Source organism: Rutidosis leptorrhynchoides, chromosome 11, assembly GCF_046630445.1.
Source record: "Rutidosis leptorrhynchoides isolate AG116_Rl617_1_P2 chromosome 11, CSIRO_AGI_Rlap_v1, whole genome shotgun sequence".
NCBI classification, from domain to species: domain Eukaryota; kingdom Viridiplantae; phylum Streptophyta; class Magnoliopsida; order Asterales; family Asteraceae; genus Rutidosis; species Rutidosis leptorrhynchoides.
Window position 1 is genome coordinate 173,065,880 of NC_092343.1, and position 27,486 is coordinate 173,093,365.

General features: G+C 34.2%; 2 protein-coding genes across 3 annotated transcripts; both read left to right on the forward strand.

Annotated features, from left to right (window-relative positions):
• Window positions 1-1,048: 1,048 nt before the first annotated feature.
• On the forward strand, window positions 1,049-18,149 carry LOC139875252 (CENP-B homolog protein 2-like). Its single transcript, XM_071862594.1, has 4 exons — window positions 1,049-1,271; window positions 5,939-6,086; window positions 6,386-6,441; window positions 17,611-18,149. The coding sequence occupies exons 1-4, from the start codon at window positions 1,049-1,051 to the stop codon at window positions 18,147-18,149; spliced, it is 966 nt and encodes a 321-aa protein (XP_071718695.1).
• A 1,948-nt stretch (window positions 18,150-20,097) lies between these two features.
• On the forward strand, window positions 20,098-23,349 carry LOC139876310 (putative casein kinase II subunit beta-4). 2 transcript variants are annotated; one of them, XM_071863612.1, is made up of 5 exons: window positions 20,098-20,606; window positions 21,309-21,527; window positions 22,020-22,129; window positions 22,211-22,376; window positions 22,852-23,349. In XM_071863612.1, the coding sequence occupies exons 1-5, from the start codon at window positions 20,363-20,365 to the stop codon at window positions 22,980-22,982; spliced, it is 870 nt and encodes a 289-aa protein (XP_071719713.1). In that variant the 5' UTR covers window positions 20,098-20,362; the 3' UTR covers window positions 22,983-23,349. The 2 variants fall into 2 exon arrangements, with proteins under 2 accessions (XP_071719713.1, XP_071719714.1); XM_071863613.1 differs by having other exon boundaries at window positions 22,023-22,129.
• Window positions 23,350-27,486: the final 4,137 nt, after the last annotated feature.

Sequence of the window (27,486 nt, forward strand, 5' to 3'; positions counted from 1 at the left end):
TCTCATGTAGAGTCGTTCTTGCTTATATATACTTGAGTTGTGATATTGTGAAGTCATATTTACCCTGGTCCTATTTGGGGGTATGACAGAGTAGATTATATATGTATATGTATATGTATAATTATTGCATTCACTAAGCGCTTTGCTTACCCTCTCGTTGTTTACTCTTTTTAGGCTCCGACGTGGATAAAGTCAAGGGTATACGGTTGGATTAGCGAATTTCCCATTTGATTGTGCTAGAGGAATTATTTTTGAAGTTCGGCCTAGGTTTGGGTAGTTTAACCCCAAACACCATGCTCGGGTTTTTGTTTGGTATTTAAACTTGTCGGGTCGAAACTTGTATTTTGAATTGTAAATGGGCGAATGTGGCTCGGTTGTTAAATTACTTTGATTATGGGCGAAAACACGTAACTCTAATTTTATTATGATGCGGGAAGCCTTTGGAGTCAAAATATGTTTGGACCTGATCCGAGATGTAGTCGCGCCACGGGTGGCTTAACTGTGTCGCGGGAAACAGCGTATTTCGGTAACAGCTAATCGACAGGGGATTGACCATCTGCAAATCTTGCTAGACGCGTCGCGGCCAAGAAGGGTGCGCCGCGCGTAGGAGCTGATGGCCATGCCTTTTTTAAAAAACAATTTGTGTTAATTAACGGGTCGGGTCATTACAAGTGGTATCAGAGCATGGTCTAAGAGATTTAGGCGACTTGAGATAGGTGCCTAGACTTAGACTTTATTGTGTATGTGTTATATGCGAGGCTTGTAGGATACGGGTCGGACCGGGATTGGTTAGTGCCTTAGTGTAGGATAACTAACTATGTGGTAACTATATTGTATTGTGTTTGAAATCGTCAAGCAAGATAGTCATTGTACTAGCAAGTTGGTGTGACGTGATCGCGTAACAATGACTAGCTACCATTGTTACAGGTTCAAATCATGTCAAACGAGTGATGTACGACGAGTGTTGAGCAAGATGGAGCGGTGTGGTATATATTAAATATGCGTCGTTTTCATGTGTTTTGTTATTTAACCTATTCCGTTTTATAGCATGAAGACGAGAAACGGTCACGATAATGGAAGTACTAGTGAAGGGAGTGACTTCACTGCCAAAGTTGAGGCCATCTTGAAAAGTCACAACGCGGAATTTCTCGCGAACGTTAGGAAAGTCTTCCAAGAATCGGTTAATGAACAAGTGACCGATATGATTAAGGAACAAATGGGTGGTATCATCCAAGAGGAATTTGAGAAGAGGTTTCCCAAACCGCAAGGGGGTATGTTGAATACGATGCGGGTGATGTGGGAAGACAGGACTTCCTCTACAAGAACTTTAAGATTTTGCAACCTCCCACCTTCGATGGCGAAAGAGACCTACTCAAAAGTACTCATTGGATCTCCGATATGGAGGGGGATTTCCACACTAGTGAATGCCCTCTCGATAAAAAGACGAGGTATGGAAGTAGCATGTTCAGGGGTGATGCAAAGATGTGGTGGGACGCGAAAATTCGAGTCTATGGTGAGGAGCAAAGTATGAGTTTGACGTAGGATGAATTCAAGGCGGAATTTTTCAAGGAGTATTGAACTCCGACTGATCTATCAAGGTTTAAGGATTAGTTACGGGCCTTGAAGCAAGGGTCAATGGATTTGAACACTCTCAAGTCCGTTTTCTTATCGAAGACCCAAATTTGCCCGGAGTATACTGGTAATGATCTTATATTGATGGAAGACTTCTATCGAACCTTAAATTACAATTACCAAGAGAAGATTAGTAGGGGTTCGGTGAAATCTTTTGATGAGTTGTTTAATGTGGCTAAAGGGTTTGAGTCGCTTCCTCCGAAAAAGAGTGACTTCACTTTTAGCAAAAGAAAGTTTGAAGCTACTAGCCATTCCAACAAGAAGAGTAAGGGCGCAACCGAGAGTGTCAGTAGTGTGAAGAAGGGTACCTTCGGTGGTCACGTAGTCACATGCTATAATTGTGGGCAAAAGGGCCATATCTCTCGTGATTTCCCAAACCCTTCTAACAAAATCACGTGTTTTAATTGTCAAAAAGGACACCGAAAGTCGGAGTGTCCCGATTTGCGAAGTGATCAAGTTAAGAAGCTAGAGAAAGCGGCGGATACGACAAGGGGACGAAATTATTTGATGACTAATGATGAAGCCGAACATTCCAATGAAGTTGTCTCAGGTACTTTCATGGTTAACTCTAATCTAGCAAGGATACTATTTGATAGCGGTGCTAATTTATCATTTGTGTCTCCAAAGTTTGTGCCTAATCTTAATAAACTGCTAGCTAAGTTAAGTCATTCGGTAGAAGTCAAAATAGTAGATGGCAAGACGGTGCTAGGAGTTGATGTGTGTAAAAGTTGTGACGTTGTGTTTAGTGCCGAAACCTTTAAATCGATCTCATCCCGATGACTTTGGGTGAGTTTGATGTTGTTGTTGGTATGGATTTTCTCAACCGTTATAGAGCCGATATTGTATGCCATGAAAAGTTTATTCGCGTAAAGACCCCAAGGGGGGAGAGTTAATTATTCACGGTGAGAAGCGGAGGAGACTCGTACCCTTATGCACTTATGCACGGACATGTCGTTTCCTTAGTGTTAGTGGCATGGCTTTCCTTGCACACGTAGTTGATACGCGTGAAGAGCCTCCATCCATTCCTCATATTCCAGTGGTTAACGAATTCGAAGACGTTTTTTCGGAGGAGTTACCGGGTGTTCCGGCAGAAAGACAAGTCGAATTTCGCATTGAGTTCGTTCCAGGGGCTACTCCCATTGCTAAAACTCCTTATCATTTAGTGCCAACGAAAATGCAAGAGTTTTTGAATCAAACCCAAGAGTTACTTGAAAAGAGTTTTATCCGACTGAGTGCTTCTCCATGGGGTGCGCCAGTTTTGTTCGTGAAGAAGAAAGATGGTAGTATGCGGATGTGTATCGATTATCGGGAGTTGAAGAAAGTGACGATCAAGAACCGTTATCCATTACCTCGGATTGATGATTTGTTTGATCAACTCCAGGGCGCGACTTACTTTTCTAAAATTGACTTACGGTCCGGTTATCATCAAATGCGGGTCCATGAGGAAGATATTGAGAAGACGGAATTTCAAACTCGTTACGGGCATTTTGAATTTGTAGTGATGCCTTTTAGTCTTACGAATGCGCCAGCAGCATTCATGGACCTTATGAATCGAGTGTGCCAATCTATGTTAGACAAGTCGGTAATTGTGTTCATTGACGACATACTCGTTTATTCTAAGAGTATGAAGGAACATGAGCAACATTTGCGCGAGGTATTGAAGATGTTGCGAAAGGAAAAGCTGTATGCTAAATTCTCCAAGTGTGAATTTTGGCTAAGGGAAGTGCAATTCCTTGGCCATATTGTGAATGAAGAAGGTATTCAGGTAGATCCGGGGAAGATAGAGGCGGTAAAGGGTTGGGAACAACCGACTACACCGACGGAAGTTCAAACTTTTCTTGGATTGGCCGGTTATTATCGTCGGTTTATCCAAGAGTTTCTAAAATCTCTTCTCCGTTGACAAAGTTGATGAGGAAGAACGTGAGATTTCATTGGGAGAATGAGCAAGAAATTGTTTTTCAACTGTTGAAAGAGAAACTGTGTCAAGCTCCAGTGTTGGTGTTACCGGAAGGAATTGAAGATATGACGATTTATTGCGATGCCTCAATAAATGGGCTTGGGTGTGTTCTAATGCAATGGGGTAAATTCATCGCTTATGCCTCTAGGCAATTAAAGGAACACGAATAGAGATATCCGAATCATGATCTCGAATTGGCGGCGGTGGTTCATGCGTTAAAAATTTGGCGCCACTACTTGTATGGTGTCAAGTGCACGATTTATTCGGATCATAAGAGTTTGAAGCATCTTTTTGATCAACGAGATTTGAACAATCGTCAACGTAGATGGATCGATTTGTTGAAAGACTACGATTGCGAGATACTCTACCTTCCGGGTAAGGCGAACGTTGTTGCGGATACGTTGAGTAGAAAGAGTTAATATCTGGCAATACGAGTGGGATCGTTGCGTATGAGTATTACAAATGATTTCCTCGAAAATCTTAGTGAGATTCAAATTGAAGCTTTTATTAATCACAAACGTGACAAACGAATTATGGGGCAAACGGAGTCTATTACTTTAGGCCCACATAGTTTGTTGTCCTTTCAAGGTAGAATGTTGGTGCCTAAAATGGGTGATTACCGAAAAGTGCTACTTGATGAAGCACATAAGCCAAAGTATTCCATTCATCCGGGTGCGACAAAAATGTACCTTGACTTGAAGAAGGAGTATTGGTGGCCCGGGATGAAACGTGACGTGGTTAAGTATGATGAACAATGCATTACGTGTCTATAAGTTAAGGCCGAGCACCAAAATCCGTATGATATGTTGTAACCGTTAGAAATTCTGAAGTGGAAGTGGGAGCACATTACTATGGATTTCATTACCAAGTTAACAAAAATGGCGAGGACCCAATTTGATACGATTTGGGTGATAGTTGATAGGTTGACGAAAAGTGCATTGTTTCTTCCTATCCGGGAGACGATATCGTCGGAGACCTTATCAAAGTTGTTTATCAAGGAAGTGATATCGAGACATGGGATTCCTATATCTATTGTTTCAGATCGGGATACTCGTTTCACATCTCAATTTTAAAATAAGTTTCATGAAGATATGGGTACACGATTGAAGATGAGCACGGTGTATCATTCTCAAACGGATGGTCAAACCGAATGTACGAATCAAACGTTGGAGGATATGCTAAGGGCGTATGTCATTGATTTCGGTGGTAGTTGGGATGAGCATTTGCCTCTGGTGTAATTCTCGTACAACAATAGTTATCATGCTAGTATCGGGATGCCACCTTATGAGATGCTTTATGGGCGAAGGTGTCGAACTCCGGTTTGTTGGGGTGAAGTGGGACAAAAGAAAATCGGGAGTACCGATTTGATTTTAGAGACGAATAGTATGATTGAGATGATTCGGGATCGACTTACGGCAGCGTAAGATAGACAAAAATCTTATGCCGATAAACGACGACGACCGATCGAGTTCCAAGAAGGTGACAAGGTGATGCTTAAGGTTTCGCCGTGGAAGGGTATTATTCGGTTTAAAAATTGGGGAAAGTTAGCTCCTCGGTTTATTGGACCTTTCAAAATCTTGGCTTGTGTGGGTGAGGTGGCCTATAGACTAGAGTTACCCAAAGAGCTTGTTGGAATCCATAACACATTCCATGTTTCCCATCTCCGAAAGTGCCTTGCGGATGACTCGACGTGGGTACCGTTGGATGAGATTTCCTTGAACAACAAGTTAGGATATGTTGAGGAATCGATTGCCATCCTTGATGAAAGGCTCAAGATGTTGTGTAACAAAGAGGTGAGGACTTTCAAAGTCCAATGGCAACATCAAAAGGGTTATGAGTTCACGTGAGAATTCGGAGAGTTTGTTTTGGTGTATCTTCCTGTTCATCATGCAGCATGGATTGCTAGGACGCAATCCGATTCAAGTGGGGGAGAGTTGTAAGACCCGAAACTAAAATTGTATATAGTGTAAATTCATTTCTAATTGTGAGTGCTGGCTGAAATCAGTTTGGGCGTGGAGTCGCGACGCGACCTTTGGAGGCGCGGCGCGGCATCGTACAGATGTTGATTTCTTCTTTAAATTTAAAAACTAGCAAGGGTAAAATGGACTTTTCACATGTGGCAGAATTTAAGGCCAACCAAAGGCTGGTTGGGCTCATTACTCTCCATTCACCAACCTCATCTTCATCCTCTTCAAGTAGAGAGAGAAAGCTAGAGAGAGTGAAGATTTGTGAGAGTTTCAAGTGGGTTTCGCTAGATCGGGTTAAATCCTTAATGTTTCTACCTTCTAGCACTTCTCTAAGTGTTGTGGTAAGTCTTTAATTCGAGTTTTGTGAATTAATTGTGTTTAGGGTTCAAAATTGATACTTGCAAGTATGTAAACCCTACTTTATGTGAAATTGGGGGTTTATGGGTTGGGTGTAAGGGTAAGAAACCCGAAAATGGTAATTTTGAGTTAGTTGATGAAATTACTTGTATTATGTACAAATCTTGGATAAGGTTACTAACAAACTTGGTTAACTAGTGATTTGAGAGTGTAAGACTTTCAAGTTTGGTGTTTGACCCATTGTTAGGTCAAAATGGGTTTTTGGGTCAAAAGAACACTAGCACGAATTTAATGACCCAGTGATGTGTAGTTGAGTGATTTAAAGCCATGGTCACAAGTTCTAGTGATTATTGGTGGTTTAGGCCTAAGATTGGCATTGAGAGTGCAAATGGTAAACATTTGCACTAGGTATCTATTTGGGCGGGTGGGAAGCTCTATTTAGATGCTTGTTGATTTTATGTTAATGAAATAGGTGGATTACATTGACGGTTGAGGAGCTTATTGTTATTCTCACTTTTCGGTTAAAAGGTAAGTGGAATAATTATGCATGTATGTATGTAATGTATTTACCTTTGTTGGCATGTGATATGGGTTTAAAGTTCGGGCGTTCGATACCATATCATCATGTGTGTGTCCGGGCTTGAAGTGTGGGTTTAAAGTTCGGGCGTTCGATACCAAATTTCACGTGACGGGTGTGTTTTAATTTCGGGCTTGCGATACCACCCCGGGGTTAGTGATTAAGGTTTGTTGTACACTAATGGTTGTTGTGAACATCGATGGTCTTTCGCGAGCACCATTCCCTTGTACAAATGGTTAACCATGGTTATGTGTTTATTATTATCTAGCATATCATATTGTGTGGGTTATATGCTATTGATTGTGCTAGCTTGCGGTATTGGAGACTTTAGCGTTATAGTTTGTGATGGTATGCTAATTAAATTGCTAGAGTATATGCGGTATTTTTGTAAGTGTTTGCAAGTAAATAGATTATATATGTATATGTATAATTATTGCATTCACTAAGCGTTTTGCTTACCCTATCGTTGTTTACTCTTTTTAGGCTCCAGCGTGGATAAAGGCAAGGGTATACGGTAAGATTAGCGAATTTCCCATTTGATTGTGCTCGAGGAATTACTTTTGAAGTTCGACCTAGGTTTGTGTAGTTAACCCCAAACACCACGCTCGGGTTTTTGTTTAGTATTTAAACTTGTCGGGTCGAAACTTGTATTTTGAATTGTAAATGGGCAAATGTGGCTCGGTTGTTAACTTACTTTGATTATGGGCGAAAACACGTAACTCTAATTTTATGATGATGCGGGAAGCCTTTGGAGTCAAAATATGTTTGGAGTGCGTAAATTGGGAGGCTTATGCCTTGTGCTGAATTCAGGACATGATCCCATATGTAGCCGCGCCGCGGGAAACAACATATTTCGGTAACAACTAATCGACAGGGGATTGAGCATCTGCAAATCTTGCTAGTCGCTCCGCGGCCAAGAAGGAGCGTCGCGCCTAGGAGCTGATGGCCATGCCTTGTTTAAAAAAAAAAAAAAAAAAAAAATTTTGTGTTAATTAACGGGTGGGTCGTTACATTTAGTTTAGAATAATCCAAAGAACCCAGATCCATGGATGACCCTAACCCCATTTTTTGTATTATTTTCTTCTCCACTTTGTCTATTGAACTCCGCTTATAGTAACCCTCCACCTCTTTTAATATTGTGTACTCGTAGATCATCGAACTCGTACCCCGGATTTGAGAGTGTTGTACTTTCTCCAGAGACTTACTAGTACTAGTACTAGTACTCCAGGGATTTAATTTATCTGGTAGTCCTTTTATCAATTTGATACTTGAAATATGTCTAGCTTAGAGATATAAAATTTTAGGTAAGGTTTGAATAACTTGTGGTAAGCGAGTTATTATATTGTTGCCATCTATTATTAACCTTTCTAGTGAGACTAGATTACTCCAGTCCATTGAGACGTATGAATTTACCAAGGTTTTGGGATCAAATGGAGTTGAATCTCAGCATTGTAAACTTTTAAAATCTGCAAGGTTTGGGGTACTAGACATTTCAAGGGAAACCAGGGATGGAGGTAAGAGTGGAAATTTTCTTAGCTTTATACAAATAGTTATATCTAGCAACACGAGTTTATTGAGGGATTCAAGCGATTTATCAACCTTTCTTAACCTTTTACATCCTTTTAGGATTAATTTCTCCAGACCCGATAGTCCACTAAAATTTGGTGTTTTCATCATGTCTTCACAGTAGCTCAGATTTAAGATTTTTAGGGATTCAATAGACTGTGACATGAAAACCCACAAATATGTAAATAACCTTAATTAGGCATTCAAGTTAAAAAGGACGCGAGACGGAGTGAGACGACCCGTCAAGTACCCTTAACGGCTCCGTCACTTGGTCCCATAGGACCCATAGTTTGATCATAACTCTAAATGAATTTATTAAACAACATTGCATTCTTTATTTAAAAATGATTTTCTATAAAGGAAATCTAATAAAATATGTAGTTTAGAAAAACTCAACATATATAAAATAACCAAAGTTGACCCAAAAAAAAAAGTCAACCAAACACCCACAATGTAACAAACCAAAATAGAATGCAAAGTTTAATGTTTACCAAAAATCTGCCAACATGCATGCAGACTCTCTATCACAGCGGAAGCCAATAAATCAAGTACCTGAGAAAACATGCGAGTAAACTGTCAACAAAAATATTGAGTGAATTATAGGTTTTAAAATAACGAATAAACTTTATACCATTAGATTTCAAATGTTAGAAAACATAAAACTATTATTCCATTAATCCATGAGTCACCTGGTAACCACTTAACCATTTTCATACCCTTACTAAACAACAATATACACTGAACAGGTGCATCTTCAAAAATAACGAAGTACTAATACATTTCGATTATAAATTGCTAGCGCGACTAGCTCAAAATGAGGCTGTCAAGCCCGATAGATCTATCCATAGGATTCACGTTCACCAGCCGAAACCAGTGATTACAGTTACCAGACTAGAGAATATTTTCATTCAACTCATAATGAATAACTTAAATTTATTTCCACTTGTGCCTAAACGTAAAACAAAAAAGTATGTAATCTCATCCCAAAAATACTTTAAATAGCATGAAAAACGGGACTATAACTCTCCTTAACGTAAATGAAGCAACAACACAGTAATGCGAACAGCAAATGGTAAAGTGATCAAGAATGATCACAACGCCGACCTATAAATAAAGCAAGCCGATATAAATAACTAACTTAGGTCGAGTCTTAGTATGATAGCTATAGTACTTGTTGCAAATAAGCATAGAACAACACTCAGTATGTTCCGGTATGATTAGGACAACGTATAACACTTACTTTCTATTTTTAAAAGTTTCTATTTTTACCAGGTTTCCATTTTTGGAAAGTTTCTATTTTTGAAAAGTTTCTATTTTAGGAAAGTTTCTATTTTAGAAAAGTTTCTATTTTTGGAAAGTTTCTATTTTTGAAAAGTTTCTATTTTTAAAAGTTTTCTATTTTAGGAAAATTTCCTTAATTAGAAAAGTCAACAAAAGTCAACTGAAAGTCAAAGTCAACCGAAAGTCAACTCAAAAGTCAACCTTGGTCAAACTTAGTCAACATTGAAATTTAAAGTGTAAATTATATTAATAATATAAGTTATAATGTTATTTAAAGCCATACTTGTATAATTATGTCATATCATAAGTTTAATTAAATTAAATTAAATTATAAAGTTAACATAAGTTTAACGATATAATTAATATAACATAAGTTTTTAATTAATTAATTAAATATTAATCATAACATAAGAATTATTATTTAATAATAAATTTTTAGTCATATCATAAGTATTATTAATTAATAATGAATTATTAATCATATCATAAGTATTTTAATATAATTATTAAACCATAAGTATTTAATAATGAAATTATAATTAAATAATAACTAAGTCTTATAATAACTAAAATAATAATTAATTTTTATTATAAGTCTTGATATAATAATCTCTTAACATAAGTTTAATACTTATCATAAGTATTTTTTATTAATAATAAAAGTATTATTAATCATAAGTCTAATTATAAGAATAATTAAATCATAATATAATCATAAAATGATATAATAAATATATATCATAAGTCTTAATTAAAAATAATTACTCTTATATCATAAGTAATTTAATTATATTGCAAATCATTATTTATAACCTAAGTTCAAATTTTATAACCATAAGTTTAATTAAAAGTTCGCCGGGTCATAACTTGAGCCTCGAGTGTCGGTTTTCGACGAATTTTATATATATCCTCGTCTAACCAACCAACCCGACACATTAGTGCACTCAAGAACACCCAAAGACCTGTTCATAAGTCATGACATACAGCCATGAACCAAACATTGTTTTTAATCCGTTTCAAAAACTTGTTTTAGCCATTCCGGGTGATCCGTGGCTCGGATTTCGATGACTCAAACATGAATGTTCATCCAATCATCAATCCTAACCCAATGGTATACCCTAAAGGCTCCAAAAATGATCACAAAGTCGGACCCTATCTGATCATACAAGCTTTTACATTTTAATTTTAACAAAACCTTAAAACAAGCATAATTTATGATCCAAAACTCGAAACAACATGAATCCAAAGTCTAAAATTATTGTCTTGATTAGAGGAAATCATCTAAACACTTTATTTAACCAAAAACATCTGCTAAGTATACTGATTTTAATAAAAAAAATCTGCTGTCCACAATTGATCAAACCGAAAACATACATAAACGAGCATTTCTACGCATCAAATCATCAATACAATAATACTCAAGTACTATACTATAAAAATATGATCAAAAACAGTAAAAATAAACAGAAATGAAAAATTCTAGGGTTTGAGATTATACCCTAATCAAAGATTGAGAAGAAGGAGATTAAAGATCGCGAGACGGTGAATCCGATTATGTAGATGATCTTGATTGATGATGAACAATTGTATGCTAAATGATGATGGCCGAATTTGATGATGATGATGCTAAGAAAATAGGCAAAAATGAGGGAGGAGAAGGAAGAGAGAAAAGAAAAATAAATGTTTAGGTTAAAATGAAGAGTAGTGTGAATTTTAGGTTAAAGGGTAATCAAGTTTGCAAAATTGTCACACTACACCCTCCCCATTGAAGTTTTTGGCCGAAAATTGTAGGGTGGGCCCCCTTAGTGGGCCATCTTGATACAAATTCTAAAAGATTTTAGCCCGAACGTCCGAAAGAAGCCCAGAATGCGAAAACGCCGTTACGTGATTAAATCTTCGGAGGAATTACGCACACGCGAAAAATAAAATATATAAATACTATATATACTCATATGATATAAAAATATCATAATAAAAATAATTTGGATTCAAAAATCTCAAAAGTCTGACCGTTGGTTTGAAAACCGAAATGATTCGCCGGATAGAAATCCACGACACGTAGAAACGTAAAATTTTAAATACGAATACAAATATTCATATAACACATAATAAATAATAAATAATATATTATTACTAAAATAATAATATAATTCATAGAAATGACGTGGCACAATTATCAATTAACGGACGTTAAATACAAATGGTAAAAGATAACGGAAAAAGTAGGGTCGTGACACGGAGTCTAGACGGAGGTCAAGATAGACGTTGACTATATATGTATGTGTGTGTATATATATATATATATATATATATATATATATATATATATATATATATATATATATATATATATATATATATATAGATTTAATCAAGAGGGAAGCACATTTTTGGGGGGAAGTAATTTTTTTCATTTTTATTCAATTTTTTTCAGGCATCAAGATCAAAAGAAAATAAGAAAATTTAAAAAAGACACTTTGTGATGAATGTTCTTATTTTGGCGGTAAAACGTTCGAAGAAAAAAATGAAAACATTCAATGCATTGAATGTTTTGATTCTGAGTTTTTTTTAAGGGGTTAAAAATTAGGGTTTAGAAATTAGGGGGTTAAAAATTAGAGTTTAGCTATTAGGGTTTAGAAATTAGGGTTTTGGGTTTAGAAATTAGGGTTTAGGTGAAACAACCCAACCCGTATTCAACCGGATAAATTTTTTATTTTTTATTTATAGTAACGAACATTAACGTGCCATTGGAATGATATAAACCATTCCATACAACCCATTAAAACGTACAACAAGTTTAATGTTTACAAAAAGGCACTAAGGCCATTAATCAAATGTAATACAAGTTCGACCCATTTGAAATGATAGTTTTAATAAAAACTACACCTGAGCATGGTTTGGGGCTAAACTAACCAAAAGCATTAGGTCATCTTCCAAAAGCTTTAACTAGCACGCATCATGGGAATCTAATGCCCAATAACCCCTTTTCCTTTCTCCGTGTTCGCACCTAAAAATGTAAACAATGAGAGGGTAAGCTAAAACTTAGTTAGTGCAATAGTTATACATATACATATATAACCTACTTACTTGCAACCACTTACACAATATCGTATACAAACTTGTAACTCAATAGCATGTCATCATACTCATAATACTAACAAGTTGTACAATATCACAAAACCGCATTAGCATATACTCAACACAATCTATATATATAATATGCTAAACAATCAACAAACCCCCATATGGTTAACCATAAATGCTATGGTGCTACCGGCTCGATGGTTCACACCATACGCATTTGAGTCATACTCTTTTTATAGTGCTACCGGCTCATGGTTCACACTTTGTTTTATAGTGCTACCGGCTCGATGGTTCACACTTGATGCTACCGGCTCGATGGTTCACATCATGATTTTATAGTGCTACCGGCTCTTTGGTTCACACTTCGGCACTACCGGCTCGATGGTTCATGCCTTATTTTATAGTGCTACCGGCTCGATGGTTCACACTTTGACACTTGTCACATACATGTTATGGCACTACCGGCTCGATGGTTCATACCATAACATTCACAAATAAATACGTCATATACACATACGTATAATTACTCTACTCACCTTATAGACTAGGCGATGAATTAACAACTCTGCAAGCTTCAAAGTGAAATACCTAATACAATAAGTACAATTTCAATACACCAAACTAGTTGGACTTGACACCAACATTTATCACTTAAGCATTTAATGACCCATTTGCATTAAATGACCCATTCACTCCAAAACCGCCCATTAATGGCCAAGACTCATCATCAATCACTAAAAACTAGTGATTATAGTCCAATAACAATAACTACCACCTTTTAGGGTATTTTCATACTCATCTTTGCCCAACTAGGTCAACATTACCCCTTTTGACCCATTTTAACACTTAGACTCGCAAATTGGTCAAACACGAACCCATTATCAATCTTTCATCAATTTACAAGTGTATTAGTGACTAACAACACAATTTAACACTTACAAATCTCGATTTACATGACCAAACCCTAGATTATAATTACTAGGGTTTCCTTACATCAATATAACCCAAATTCACCCATTAAATTCCCAAATGGGTCTTACAAGCCTCAAATGACCCAAACCCTAGCCATAAATTAACTAAAACTTAAAACACGGAGTTAATACTTACCAACACTATCAAGTCGTAGCTAAGAACAAGGAGAAAAAATTTCCTATTTGCTCCAAAGATCGAATCACAAGTCTTCACCTTCGAATCTCACTTTTAGTCTAAAAGGTTTTGTATTTTGGAAGAGAAATTGGAAAGAAAAGGGAAATGAAAATGAATTAAATGAGATAAGTGGCTGAGACTTAAAGTCTCAATCAGATATACACTCAAAAAGACAAAAATACCCTTGGTTCACCCTTTTTAAAAGCTAAAACCGGAACCAGTTCACCCAGTGGGTCGCGGCGACCCCATATGTCGCGGTGCGACAATGCACATGATTTTCGACCTGCATATCGTGCCTCCTGACTTTGTTTTGAGTTCAATATCGCGGCACGGCAAGAGCCTTCGCGGCGCCGCGATAGCCTATAACTGACCATTTCGACTATTTTAAATCAACATTGATTTATTCGACTTATACACCTCGTTCATGCTTCCTATATTCGTTTGAACTTCGTCTTTAAATCTTACATGACTTAACACTATCAAAACCAATGCATATACTTATACATGCATCCAATCTCAAACGTAATATATAAATATATCTCGTATACATCAAGTTAACACTTTAAATCGTTTAATCACATAAACAAGCGAATTATAAATGTTCTAGCTATTAAATAAGTACCTTAAGACACGTATGAAGAAAACGGGATGTTACATTAGGGTTTATAAATTAGGGTTTAGATTGAATATTTTAACACAAACGGTTTAGAGTTTGAGGTTTAGGGACTAAACCCAAAACACTAAACCCTAAACTCTAAATTGGGCTAAATTTCGAAAAAAACACTTCACACAAGATGAAAACAAAACGATGCAAATAAAATTTAATTAAAACATTACTTGCGATGAATGTTATCATTTATTTCTTCGAGCGATTTACCGCCAAAATAATAATATTCGTCACAAAGTGTCTTTTTTAAATGTTCATATTTTTACCTAATTTTGATGTCTGAAACGTTTTTTTCGAAAAAAACTAAAATTTAAAAAAAAAAAATTACTTCCCCCAAAAAAGTGCTTCATATATATATATATATATATATATATATATATATATATATATATATATATATATATATATATATATATATATATATATATATATATATATATATATATATATGGGTAGGATCAATGGGGAGGTAACCAATCGGGGGGAAGCAAATTTTTTTTTTTTCATTTTTTTTTGGATTTTTTTCAGACATCAAGATCACAAGAAAATATGAACATTTAAAAAAGACACTTCGTGATAAATGTTATTATTTAGGCGGGAAAACGATCAACAAAAATAACATTCAAGATAATATTGATCGTGAAGAATGTTAACGGTTTTTTTTCATATTTTGTGAAGTAAAATTTAGCCCGATTTAGAGTTTAGGGTTTAGGGTTTAATCTAAATCCTAAATCTAAACCCTAAACCCTAAATTTCTAAACCCTAATATCTAAACCCTAATATCTAAAACCTCAACATACGCTTGAAAAAACAAGATAATTGTTATATATTACTTCTTCGAGCGTTTTTCCGCCAAAATAAAAACATTTAACACAAAGTGTCTTTATTAAATGTTCATATTTTCATCCAATCTGTAATGTTCGTGAACAAAGTTTTTTCAGAAAACAAAAAAAAAAGATTTTGTTTCCCCCCGCTTCCCCCTGATTGGTTACTTCCCCTTGATCCTACCACTATATATATATATATATATATATATATATATATATATATATATATATATATATATATATATATATATATATTGAGAGGATCCAGTGAGAATTATTTTAGTGTGAGAACTCTAGGAACTCAAAATACACTGAAATTAGAGCAAAAAAAATGGCGGGGAGCAAAAAAAAAAAAAGAAAATTCGAGCAAAAATAAAAACTAGGATGAACAAAAAAATCATAGTCCAGCAAAAAAAAAATTCGAATTTAAAAAATGTAGAACACATTTTTGTTCGACTATCATGTGTTTTACATTTTTTTTGTTCGAATTTCAAAAATGTAGAACACATTTTTGTTCGCCCGCCTTTTTTTTTGTGCGACTATTAATTTTTTGTTTGCCCTCATTTTTTTTGCTCAAATTTTAAAAATGTATAACACATTTTTGTTCGACTATCATGTGTTCTACTTTTTTTTGTTCGAATTCAAAAATGTAAAACACATTTTTGTTCCCCCGCATTTTTTTGTTCGATTATCAATTTTTTTCGACCGCCTTTTTTATTTGCTCGAATTTCCCCATTTTTGCTCGAATTCGTTTTTTTCGACCGCCTTTTTTATTTGCTCGAATTTCCCCATTTTTGCTCGAATTCGTTGTTTTTTGCTTGCCCGCCACGTTCTTTGTTCGAATTTCAGTGTATTTTTAAGTTCTCAAAGTTCTCACACAAAAAAAGTTCTCATTTAATCCTTTACTATATATATATATATATATATATATATATATATATATATATATATATATATATATATATATATATATATATATTTTTTTTTTTTTTTTTTTTTTTTTGAAAAGCAAAAAAATAAATCACCACGAGAAGGAACAACCTTGGGAGGACCTTACAACGACATGGAACTCCCAAACACGAAAACACGAAAACATGACGAAACAGACTAACTAAAAAGGAAAGGGGGTGCAAAGAAAATAACCCTTTACAAAACAAACTGACTCGAAATGGGGAAGTAACAAATCGGGGGGAAGCAAATTTTTTTATTTTTTGGAATTTTTTTTTGGAATTTGTTTTCAAGCATCAAAATCACACGAAAATATAAACATTTAAAAAAGACTCTTCGTGATGAATGATATTATTTAGGCGGAAAAACGATCGATAAAAATAACATTCAAGATAAAATTGATCGTGAAGAATGTTAACGTTTTTCTTTTTCATGTTTTGTGAAGTATAATTTAGCCCGATTTAGAGTTTAGGGTTTAGAGTTTGGTGTTTTGGGTTTAGTCCCTAAACCCAAAACCCCAAACTCCAAACCCTAAACCCTAAACTCTAAACCGCTAGTGTTAAAAACTCAATTTAAATCCTAAATCTAAACCCTAAACCCTAAATTTTTAAACCCTAATATCTAAACCCTATAAACCCTAATATCTAAAACCTCAACATACGCTCGAGAAACACGATAATTGTCATATATTAATTCTTCGAGCATTTTTCCGTCAAAATAAAAACAATTATCACAAAGTGTCTTTATTAAATGTTCATATTTTCATTCAATCTATAATGTTCGTGAACAAAAATTTTTCAAAAAGTGAAAAAAAAGTTTTTGTTTTCCCCCAGATTGGTTACTTCCCCTTGATCCTACCACTATATATATATATATATATATATATATATATATATATATATATATATATATATATATATTCTATTCTCTAATAAAGATACAAAATAGAGAGTATAATATAAATAAGGAATTTTCTAATAACACTCCTTTAAGATTGTCATTAAAAATTAATACATAAATGAATAAGTTGTACAGTAGAAACTCTATAAAATAATACACTTGGGATCACCAAAATTTATTAATTAAAAGAGTTATTAATTAATCGATAAATTAATAATTATTAATTCATATATTAATTTAGATTTTATTAATTTATAGTAGAATACTTAGTTTACAAACACCTTTCAACCTTCCACTTAATTATTGTATACAGTGCATTTATATCAAATGAACGGCCTAATTTGAAAGAAACATTCAATCTCCCACCTTATTATGCTTCTTGTGTTCAATGTATCACTTTATGGACATTAAAAATATTTTCTATATAATTACAAGATCAAAATAGGTTAACACAAACAAATCATACACACAACATGACTTCCCATCTTAAAGGTGTGAAAAAACAACAATGACAGACGAGATTCGAAGAGCATTATGCAAGCACAACAAGGATAATCCAAGTTCACTCAAAAGCAATTGTAAGAATGGGTTCATAGTAATTATGGTTTGCAGGTGAGTCCAAAAATTATTGCAAGAATGGGTTCATAGTAACTATCTCTTGATTGTGGATACTTGCTCTACTCATCCAAAAATTATTGAAGGATTACGAAATGTTGAATTGTTTTTTTTGCCACCAAACACAACTTCAAAAATTCAACCTTGTGGCGCGGGGATCAATCGAGCTTTTAAGATGCATTATCGTCGTCGATTTTATAAAAGCCTTTTGGAGGGTTATGAATTAGGGGTTCCAAATCCAGCAAAAATAAATGTATTAGATGCAATGAATCTTGCAATTTCAGCATGGACTATGGATGTTCATGCAAATACAATTGTGAACTGCTTTCGTCGTTGTAAACTTCGATCAACAGATAACATGACTTTTGAGAACTCAGATGAAGGTGGTGAAAGCACTCAAGAACTCCAGAATTTGATCAAAGAGTTGGGTTATCGCAATGCAATGGATGTCGAAGATGTTCTGACTCACCTAGAAGAAAATGTAGTTGCACAGTTGTTGACTGATGAAGAAATTATTGAAAGCGTTATTGGAAATAATAAAGATGATATCGATGAAGAAGATGATAAAATTCTACAATGGAGCCCCCTTCGCGAAACCAAGCTATTAAAGCGGCAATCACATTGAATAATTTCTTGTTGAGCTATGAGAAAACAACACCAGAAGTTCTTACCATGCTAAGGAAAATTAGAGACGAGATTCAAGGGGAAATTGATTTCAACAAAAAACAAAAGACAATTTCAAGGGGAAGTTGTGATGTGGTCCAGCGGTTGGTGGTCTGCCTCCTTTAGGGGAGGTCAGGAGTTCGACCCCCGTTGGCTACATATTAAAAACACAATTTCATCCCTGCCATGAAGTATCCACCCATGGCACCTTTCCCATATCGTTTGGGGGGTAAAGGGCATGAGGGGTTTTACTTGGCCGTGCCCTTCGATCGTTTTCAAAGTTTCCTCCCGGGCAGCGATGGGGACGTGGTTATAATCGCTGCATCGGCATAGTCGAAACGGGAGATGATCGCAACGGGTGGTTAAGTCCCCCTCGGGTGATCCCAATCGCTGTTAAAAAAAACAAAAAACAAAAGACAATTGAGTCATTTTTCAAGAAACCTTCATAAATCATTCATGTAATATGCTATATATACTGTATAAGGAATTATTAATTTATATTATATATGGGGTCTAAAGAAATTATCAAAATTGTATTATTTTATAATTTTAGCGAATTATTAATTTAGCACTCTATTTTCGAGTCGAAACCGACAAAAAATATTATCTTAAAGAGTTTATTAAATAATCGAGGATTAATTTATCGAGTTTCTAGTGTATACTAGTAAAATGACCCTTGAAATCACGAGTTTGTTTAAACGAAACAATTTAATGACATGTTTTAAGTATTAAGTGAATGTAAATGCTGAAGTCATTTATTTTAATGACCCGTTTGACCATAAAACTTGTCCTTGTTTTTACAAATATATAGAGACATGTATTTTCGCATACATATGTAACGTAATTAATTTCATAAAATGAATCCATATTTGAATATAAATAATATAATAATTATAATTATTATATTAAATGTAAATAATAATAATAAAATTCGCTCAAAGTTGAGTATTTATATTTTTAATAATAATAATTATTATTAGTAATAATAAATGCATTTTAATTTTTTTTAGAAAATTAATATTATAATTTAGGAGAGATTAGTATTTCCTTTTATAAAAGATTTCTTATTATTTTTTAATTAAATTAATATATAATTATGACATTATCATTATGAAAATCTATAGAATAATTAGCTTAGTGATGATACCATCATTTTAGAACTTTACATGACTATATATATTATGGATCCGTGAATAATATATAGGAAGTGATGTGCTCTAATGAAATCACTATATTTTGGTACAAATAAATCATACCGTAAATTTAAGGTCGGCAGTTGCAAAATTGAATAGACTGTTTAATGGAATAAGTATTACGAATTGATATGACATGATTTATTTGTTTACATTTGGACTATGTTCACAAATTGGTGTGGTATAATAAATTATTTCAATTTAAATCGGAAAGTGTTGCTAATTTCAAATTCCGAAGATTTGGGTATATCAATTATTCAATCTTTGTAAAACTAACAAATCAAATATGCATATGTAATCATATAAACAAATAGTTATTTTGTAAGAAAAATTTTTAGAGAAGAAAATAATTAGGGATTCGAGATAGCTGGAGTATTTATATAACTATTGGTCTATAACTTAGGCGTAATTTAATTTGTTTAATTTAGGAAATCATAATTATTTTTATTGTTAATTTTTTTTAAAATTAAATTAATTAATGTTAATGACATTATCAAGATGGTTTAGATTTTTTTCTTTTTCTTTTTAATTTTTTTAGTAAAGAAAAAAATTTATTTATGATATCATCTTTTTAGGAATTTAATTTAATAGAAACTATACATAGGTGGTTATTTACTTAAAGTGATTAAAAATTTTGAATGTACGCGAAGTTTTTTACATGTCCAAATGGGTTCATGACATAAAAATCCAATAAACAAACACAAAATATAAAACAAAAGAAGTCCCTCAAAAAATATCAACAAAAAAGAGAGGAGGGATCTCTCCCCTTCATGTAAACACACCAACCCTAATTTTCTCCGTCCAATTTCCCCTTTTCGATCTTCAAATCAATCCAATTTTTTTATTCAAATTTCTCAAATCGACGCTTAAATTAACCTCAATTCCTTTAATTACCACTAAATTAATCTCCGTTTTCCATAATTCATCATCTCAAATTCAAAAACCAGGTGACCTATAGATATAGATATAAACATATAGATACATGTACAGAGACCGCGGCGGCTCTTCTTCGAGGTCGGAGATGGTAGGAGGCGGTGGAATTGATCGGAAACGGATCAATGATGCGTTAGATAAACATTTAGAGAAAACATCATCTCCTTCAACTTCTAGGGTTTTGAATATTAATAATAATAAGGAAAAAGAGAAATTAACGATTCCTTCAACTTCTGCTGGTGCTGGTAAATCCTTCCAGCAGATCTCCTCCACCAAAAAAAAGGCCTCTGATGGTTTGTTTTATGTTTTAGGTTTTTTAATTTGAGTTGTATGAATTTGTGTATATGTTTGTTTTGGAATGAACTAATTTGATATTAATTGGAATTAGCTGTGATATTTTTGTATATAATTTAGTATAATTGTGGAAAAAAAAAAATTGTGTGATTGATTACATTTTGAAATTTGGATACAAAAAGAAGCTTTTTGAATGACTTATTGCTTTCATGATAGTATACTTTATAAATGTTTTTTTTTTTTTTAAGCGAGGAAACCCTCCTATGAACGAGGACTCTCACATAGAAGGTAAAACCTCGGGTAATCAAGCCCCCGGGCGCGAGACCTGGTACCGGGTGAATTGTGCATTATGCGCACCGTCTAGTCACACTCCCTTTTTGAACAATTTGGCATAGCCAGGAATTGAACCCGAGTGATGTGCTTCATTGGGCAACTCGGTGGCCACTCAGGCAAGCCTGCGTGGTTTACTTTATGAATGTTAATAAGTATGGAGATTATATGTTTGCATTTGGTGTAGTTGATGACATTCAGGAGTAGTTTAAGAACATCAACGTTTGGTATAATGAAGCTTTATGATGTTACGTAATTACGAAAGTGAAATGAATTGAATCGGTTGTGTGTAATTGGTTAAAGTTTGTGACGTTTTTTACTTATGGTTATGGTTTTTGGAATACATGTGAAGATGTGTTTATATGTTGCAGAGGAATCTGAAACAGATAGTGAGGAGTCTGATGTTAGCGGTTCTGATGAGGATGATACTTCTTGGATTTCATGGTTTTGCAACTTGAGAGGAAATGAGTTTTTCTGTGAAGTTGATGATGAGTATATTCAAGATGATTTTAACTTGTGTGGATTAAGCAGTCAAGTTCCTTACTTTGATTACGCGCTTGATCTTATTCTTGATGTGGAATCATCCCATGGTAAGATATGCACTTGAGGTGATGATAATAGTTCTTAATTTTGCATAGTGTGGTGACTATATGTTAATGTGGCCTATGTGGTGATATTTGTTGATTGATGACTTGATATTCTTAGTTGTCAATTGTGACTAGACAAATATTTGCAGCATCAGGTTTCAAAAAATCATTTAATGCACTTTGTTATAAAAAAATGAGTTGTCTGAGGTATCAGAAATGCACTAATTAGCAGTTATAGGGTAATAGTTCATTAACGAACATGCCACATTACTTGTTCTAATATATACAACTTGCACAGCTTGTTGCTGTTTCAAACTTTTATATGTTGTATAATCAACTATACTATACTTTATAATCTCATCTTGAATATACTATCAACTTGCTACTGAGATAGTTAAGCTTGAAGTGGTATCAGTTATGATTATTGTACCAATTAGAATCCATGTTTACCCTTCCTCATGCCAATAATGGTTTTTGTTTGTCTATTTTAAAAAGAAGATATGTTCACCGAAGAGCAGAATGAGCTTGTTGAATCAGCAGCAGAAATGTTGTACGGCTTGATACATGTTCGGTATATATTGACTACCAAGGGAATGTCCGCAATGGTATAATTATCTTTGTTCTTCTCTGTCTTAATTTATACTTCACAAATTCAGATTTTATTTTATATATCTTAACTTCTGCAGTTGGAGAAGTATAAAAACTATGATTTTGGACGGTGTCCAAGAGTTTATTGCTGCGGACAGCCTTGTCTTCCTGTTGGCCAATCAGACATACCACGCTCAAGTACTGTGAAAATATACTGTCCCAAATGTGAAGACATCTATTATCCTAGATCCAAATACCAAGGCAGTATCCTTAAATTTCATATATATGTGATTACCATTGTCAGTTTATATGTGTTTAATAATATTTATACGGAGTAATATTCAATATATGTCTATACCATGGTTGCAAACGGAGCGGCTGATGCGGCGGTTTAGTGACTAGCCCGTCCCAATTCAAGAAAAACGTTTAATAAGTCGGCCAACGGTCCAAAGTCGGTCAACGTCAGTCTAAAGTCGACTTTTTTCCTGGCCTTGTTCTAGTGTAAACAAAAATCTTAAACCTATATAAAAATTAGATGGGAAAAACACTGGCTTAAATAGTAACCCTTTATATTAACAAAATACGGAGTACATTATAAAATGGTTCAATTGCATTGCTAATGTATTTGGGACTTATCATTCTTCGTATTACATGTTAATATGTATTTGTTCTATTATTAATATGAGTAAAATGATAGTTTAATGCGAGTGTGACTATTATTTTCCTTCACTTTTCATAGATATCGATGGTGCTTATTTCGGCACAACGTTTCCTCACTTGTTCTTGATGAGTTATGGTCACCTGAAGCCACAAAAGGCAACACAAAGCTACGTTCCGAGAGTCTTTGGCTTCAAGCTTCATAAACCATGAATGATCTCAGCCGTCCGATTGGATGATAATTTGATCTACACGTGGTATTATTAAGCAAGGTTAGTTAAAAGGAAGATATGTTCAGAAAATGTGGAAATCTACTTTGTATGGCAAACGGGGGTCGTTTTCGGCCCCTTTTGAATTCTTAGAAAAAACTGTCATTGAAATTAATTGAGATGATGTTAATGTAGTAATTGCATGTCAACTTTCTTAAAATCAGTTGTGAAATTTATATGAAATTTCACTTGGCTTTGTAGTAGCTTTCATTTTGTTCCCAGCATGTTGATTTTGATCTTTGACGAACATGTTTAAAAGTAAACCTTGAGGTTATGGTTATAAACTCGGGAACTAATCCTGTAATTATATGATGGAATTGTTTTACGATTTGTTTGCTTGATAATGTTTCATCCATTTATAATTGCATATTACTTCGCTTTCTAGAATCATAACTGTGTGAATTATTTCTTTTTTTTTCTCGCATGCAAACTTTCAAACTCGGCAGTTTTTTCATTAAACGTTTCAAGTCTATAAAAGTCGTTTAAATACTAGAAATTTTTGCATGGTCTGCAAACTTTTGTAATTCATGATCTATGATTTCGATGGTGTAATTTGCATGGTTGCATGTTGTTGATTCTGGTAACGTAGAAATTGTTGTCCTTTTGGCCACTTGTTCGATAATATTCGGATATGGGCTAGTTTCTAGTCATGACAGCGTAATAGACCTTGGACGTTTCGGTTTAACCTAATGGTGATAAAAAATTTAATTTATGATTGGCAAATGACTAATTATTAGTTGTGGTTAGGTTATTGATATGTTCCTTGTATGATATTGTACATATATGGTTTTAGTTTGAATCCTAACAATGTCATATGGAATGCACTTATGTTATCTTGAAGATCTCAAATGGTGCATTTCAGTGTCCTCTTGATCCGTTAATGTCCCATAAGCGTGATATGCACGTGATATGAAAATTGTTGTTTTATTATTTGACATGTTCAATACCAGTTTTGAACTCAAACCCGTACCTTTAGGTTGGAAATCTGTATCATGTCTGCAAGATGGGATAAGTCCATTATCTTACGTACTAATTAGTTGATGTTTTGGTTTTACTGAATCTTTTCTCAAGTGTGTGGAATAAAAATAAACGAACCGGTGGAATACATTATAGTCCAACGTTGTAAGGCCGGCTAGTAAGATTTGGGGACTAGTCCCACCCGACTGGGCTCAAGTCGGTCAGAGACATCAGTTAACGGGTCAAAAATTGGCCATAAGTCAGTCTTAGTCGTTCAAAGTCAGGTTACTCTAACCCGCCTTCGTGATCGAGTGGTTCAACCCTAATAGGCTTACCTATTAGAAGGGTAGAGGTCGGGTGTTAGATCCTTGTCTCCTAAAAAGTCCTTAGGGAGGTTTTACCGACCCATATTCAGGATCTAGATCCGAACCACCTGTCCCTCGGAATGGTTTGAGGTTCGGATCCTTGTAATACGATTCGGGTTTCCGCACGAAAGCGCGTGGGTGAGTGGTGAATGATGGCAAAGATGGTTGATACCCGTCTGGTGATGCCGACAATTTGCCTTTCAAAAATAAAAATAAATAATAAGTAAGATTACTCTGTCAAAATTTGTCGAGACTGATCAAAATGGTCAAAGTCAAAGTTGAGCAACCGATTACTGTCTAGGTTGACTAGTCCTTGCAAAGTTACAAGGATAGATTATTCCCCGAATAACGACTTTTACCATTTTGAGATGACCTTCAAAATTTTCAAGAAGATTACTCCGTATTATTGAACGTTAATTTACCATATGATTCAAATATTTGGATTTGGGTCTTCTACTCTTATTAGAAATTAGTTATAATAACACTCGTGATTATGTACCCTTTTATATAGATATGATAGTCGTTTTTAAAGTTTTATTCTTCTTGATTTTAGTTTCTGGTGATATGATTCTAGATTTGCTTTTGTATCTCTCTTACGTAAATGATTTGGGTTAACATTTAATTTTTGACAATTAAAGGTAATAACAATAATTAACAAATTGAAAAAATGTTGACGTGACTATCATATAGTGGAGTTGTTAGTTGGCCATATATTGAATTTAAGTATGAGAATCTTGTTAAAATCTATAAAGTTGCAAGTGGTGGAAGTGCAAATTTCCATTTTCGGGAATATTTACATTTTTGGGGTCTTGAGTTTTTCTAAAGTTTATTACAAAAGTCACTTTTATACAACTTGTATAGATCTCAAATGGGATTAAGATGGTGACATTAAGTGCCTTTTAAGTAGTTTATGTTTCCTATGTAGTTTAACAAAGATTTAACTTTGGTACTAATGCTTTAAAAGTTTTTGCTTTATGTTTCATGTGTTACATCTTATGCAAATTTAGTTTCTATCACAACTTACTTTTATGATGTTTTAAATTATTGAAACTTCCATAAGATAGTACTATATGCCATAAAGTCAGAATCTTTCTATATGTCAAATGTAAAAACATGCTTTATTGGATGCCCACATCATTCAGTGTTTCTTTCTTTCTTGTTTTCGGAAACACTCTATAAACTAACTCTATAATCAAACGGTATCTATGTTTATCAAAAAAGGTTCAACGTATGTTATTTATTGATTGAATGGTTAGTGAAGGTCATGATGTGATAAAGTACAATGTAATATCTCAATGTGCTATCTAATCAAGTTCATCCAAATAACCTGAATAAGAATAACATCATTCATTTCGAGTCCGGAACATTAAAAGCCTAGAAAGTTGCAAGATACGAGGTAAAAGAATGATGTTATTGTTTATTTATTTGAAGATGACGGATAATTTTACTCAAATATAATTTTACTTAAAAGTAATTTTACTCAAATGTAGGCGTTGCGTTTTAATCGGAGTATTGTGTGACTATTTTTGATAGTTCTCTAACCACTAACCAATTTGATATGCATTGTTAGTGAGATTTGACCAAAAGAACTCTTATAATGGCATTAGAGGGGGTTTGACATTGCCTTTTGAATATTTACTAGTTTACGAACCCTCGCTTCGCGCCGGAGGTTCGTTTTTGAATGTATTTTATTGCGTTTAGTTTGTAAAATTATTTCGTGGTTAACGATGATGTCGTTGAAGCACAACTCGAGTCGAACTAAAAGGTATAATCCGTGAAAGAGTTAAAAATTTTAAATTAACAATATATGTGCATCTCCGTGTTTCGCTATGGAATTGTCGACTTTTAAAATTTAACGCAAAATCAACGTGTATGAAAAGTACATCAAATATTTAGCGTTTCTTTAAAAGCGTCCGTTTTGCGTATAGTTAGTGACATTGTGCTCCTAAAATTATTTCGAGTTTAACGATGGTGCCAAAAAAAATTAACTCGTTGCGAGCGAGAATATATGATCCGTTGAATATTTAGGTGGAGTTTATTTAAGATTTTTAATTAACATAGGTATTTTTTGTCAAACATGTTAATTTTAAAACTGTTCATATACACAACTGATAATTTTTAACAATATAAATCTTAAAAAAAAACTACCTTCTAACATTAAGTAACATAAAAGTTGTTAGTATTACTCTAGTACCACTTGAAAACATAGTCAAATACTACGTATATGTGTGTTAAAGCTAATAAGATAGAAGTGTGCATTTATATATTTAACGATTTTTGAGTTTTACTTATTTACAAAAAGAGTTTCAGCTTGTGGATGGGCTTTTAAAAATCAACCGGGTTTTGAAAACTAAAATTCGATAGTTTTAATTTGATGATAAGGTTTTTTAACCACACCTAACTCCAAGTCAAATCCATTTTAGATTTTCCTTCTTTCTTTATTGTGCTTTCTTTAAAATCTTTTATCTACTATTTCCTTTGCTCATAACTACAGCCGCCACCACCACTACCATTCTTACAAATCCACCAACACCATCATCGACCCACCATCGTCCCCATGTTGACCTCCATCATCCCTTTTTCTCAAAGCAAAGCCATCACAACCCTAAGTTAAAAACATTTTATTCTTTTCCCTCATTTTCAGCCGCCGTCGGCCATCCCGACGACTCCGACAGACGGGGGTGTTTAGCGGTGGTTGAGCCGTTGTTCGATGACGGTTTGCTAGTGGTTAAAAGCGTTTTTTTGATTGCGTTTGGCAACAGATTTGATATTTCAAATCCGTCAGTGACCGTCGGGTAGTGGAGACATGGTGATGATTGGTAGTGGTGTAAACATATTGTGGATACTGTAACAGCAAGGGGAAAGAGAAGTGAAATGACAATAATGCCCTCGTAAAAAAGAAAAAAGATGAAATGACTAAAATACCCCTGACACTATTGATGAATAGTGCTACAGGGTTTTATCTATTAGTTATATTGATAAATTATGTGTTTAAGATAATTAGAAAGATAATCAGTTGTACCAAAATGTGTTATAATTATTAGTGTTTGGATTTGATTATATTGTTTGGCAACACAAATAATCAAATAATTAGTCACTTAAGTGTTTGGTAAATATAATTTATTA

Coding starts and splice junctions, on each gene's coding strand:
- LOC139875252 (XM_071862594.1), top strand. CDS start 1,049: ATGAAGACGAGAAACGGTCACGATAATGGAAGTACTAGTGAAGGGAGT. Junction 6,087..6,385: donor ATGTACAAATCTTGGATAAG/GTTACTAACAAA, acceptor TTAATGAAATAG/GTGGATTACATTGACGGTTG. Junction 6,442..17,610: donor TCTCACTTTTCGGTTAAAAG/GTAAGTGGAATA, acceptor AAATTATTGAAG/GATTACGAAATGTTGAATTG.
- LOC139876310 (XM_071863612.1), top strand. CDS start 20,363: ATGTACAGAGACCGCGGCGGCTCTTCTTCGAGGTCGGAGATGGTAGGA. Junction 22,130..22,210: donor CCAAGGGAATGTCCGCAATG/GTATAATTATCT, acceptor TAACTTCTGCAG/TTGGAGAAGTATAAAAACTA. Junction 22,377..22,851: donor TAGATCCAAATACCAAGGCA/GTATCCTTAAAT, acceptor CACTTTTCATAG/ATATCGATGGTGCTTATTTC.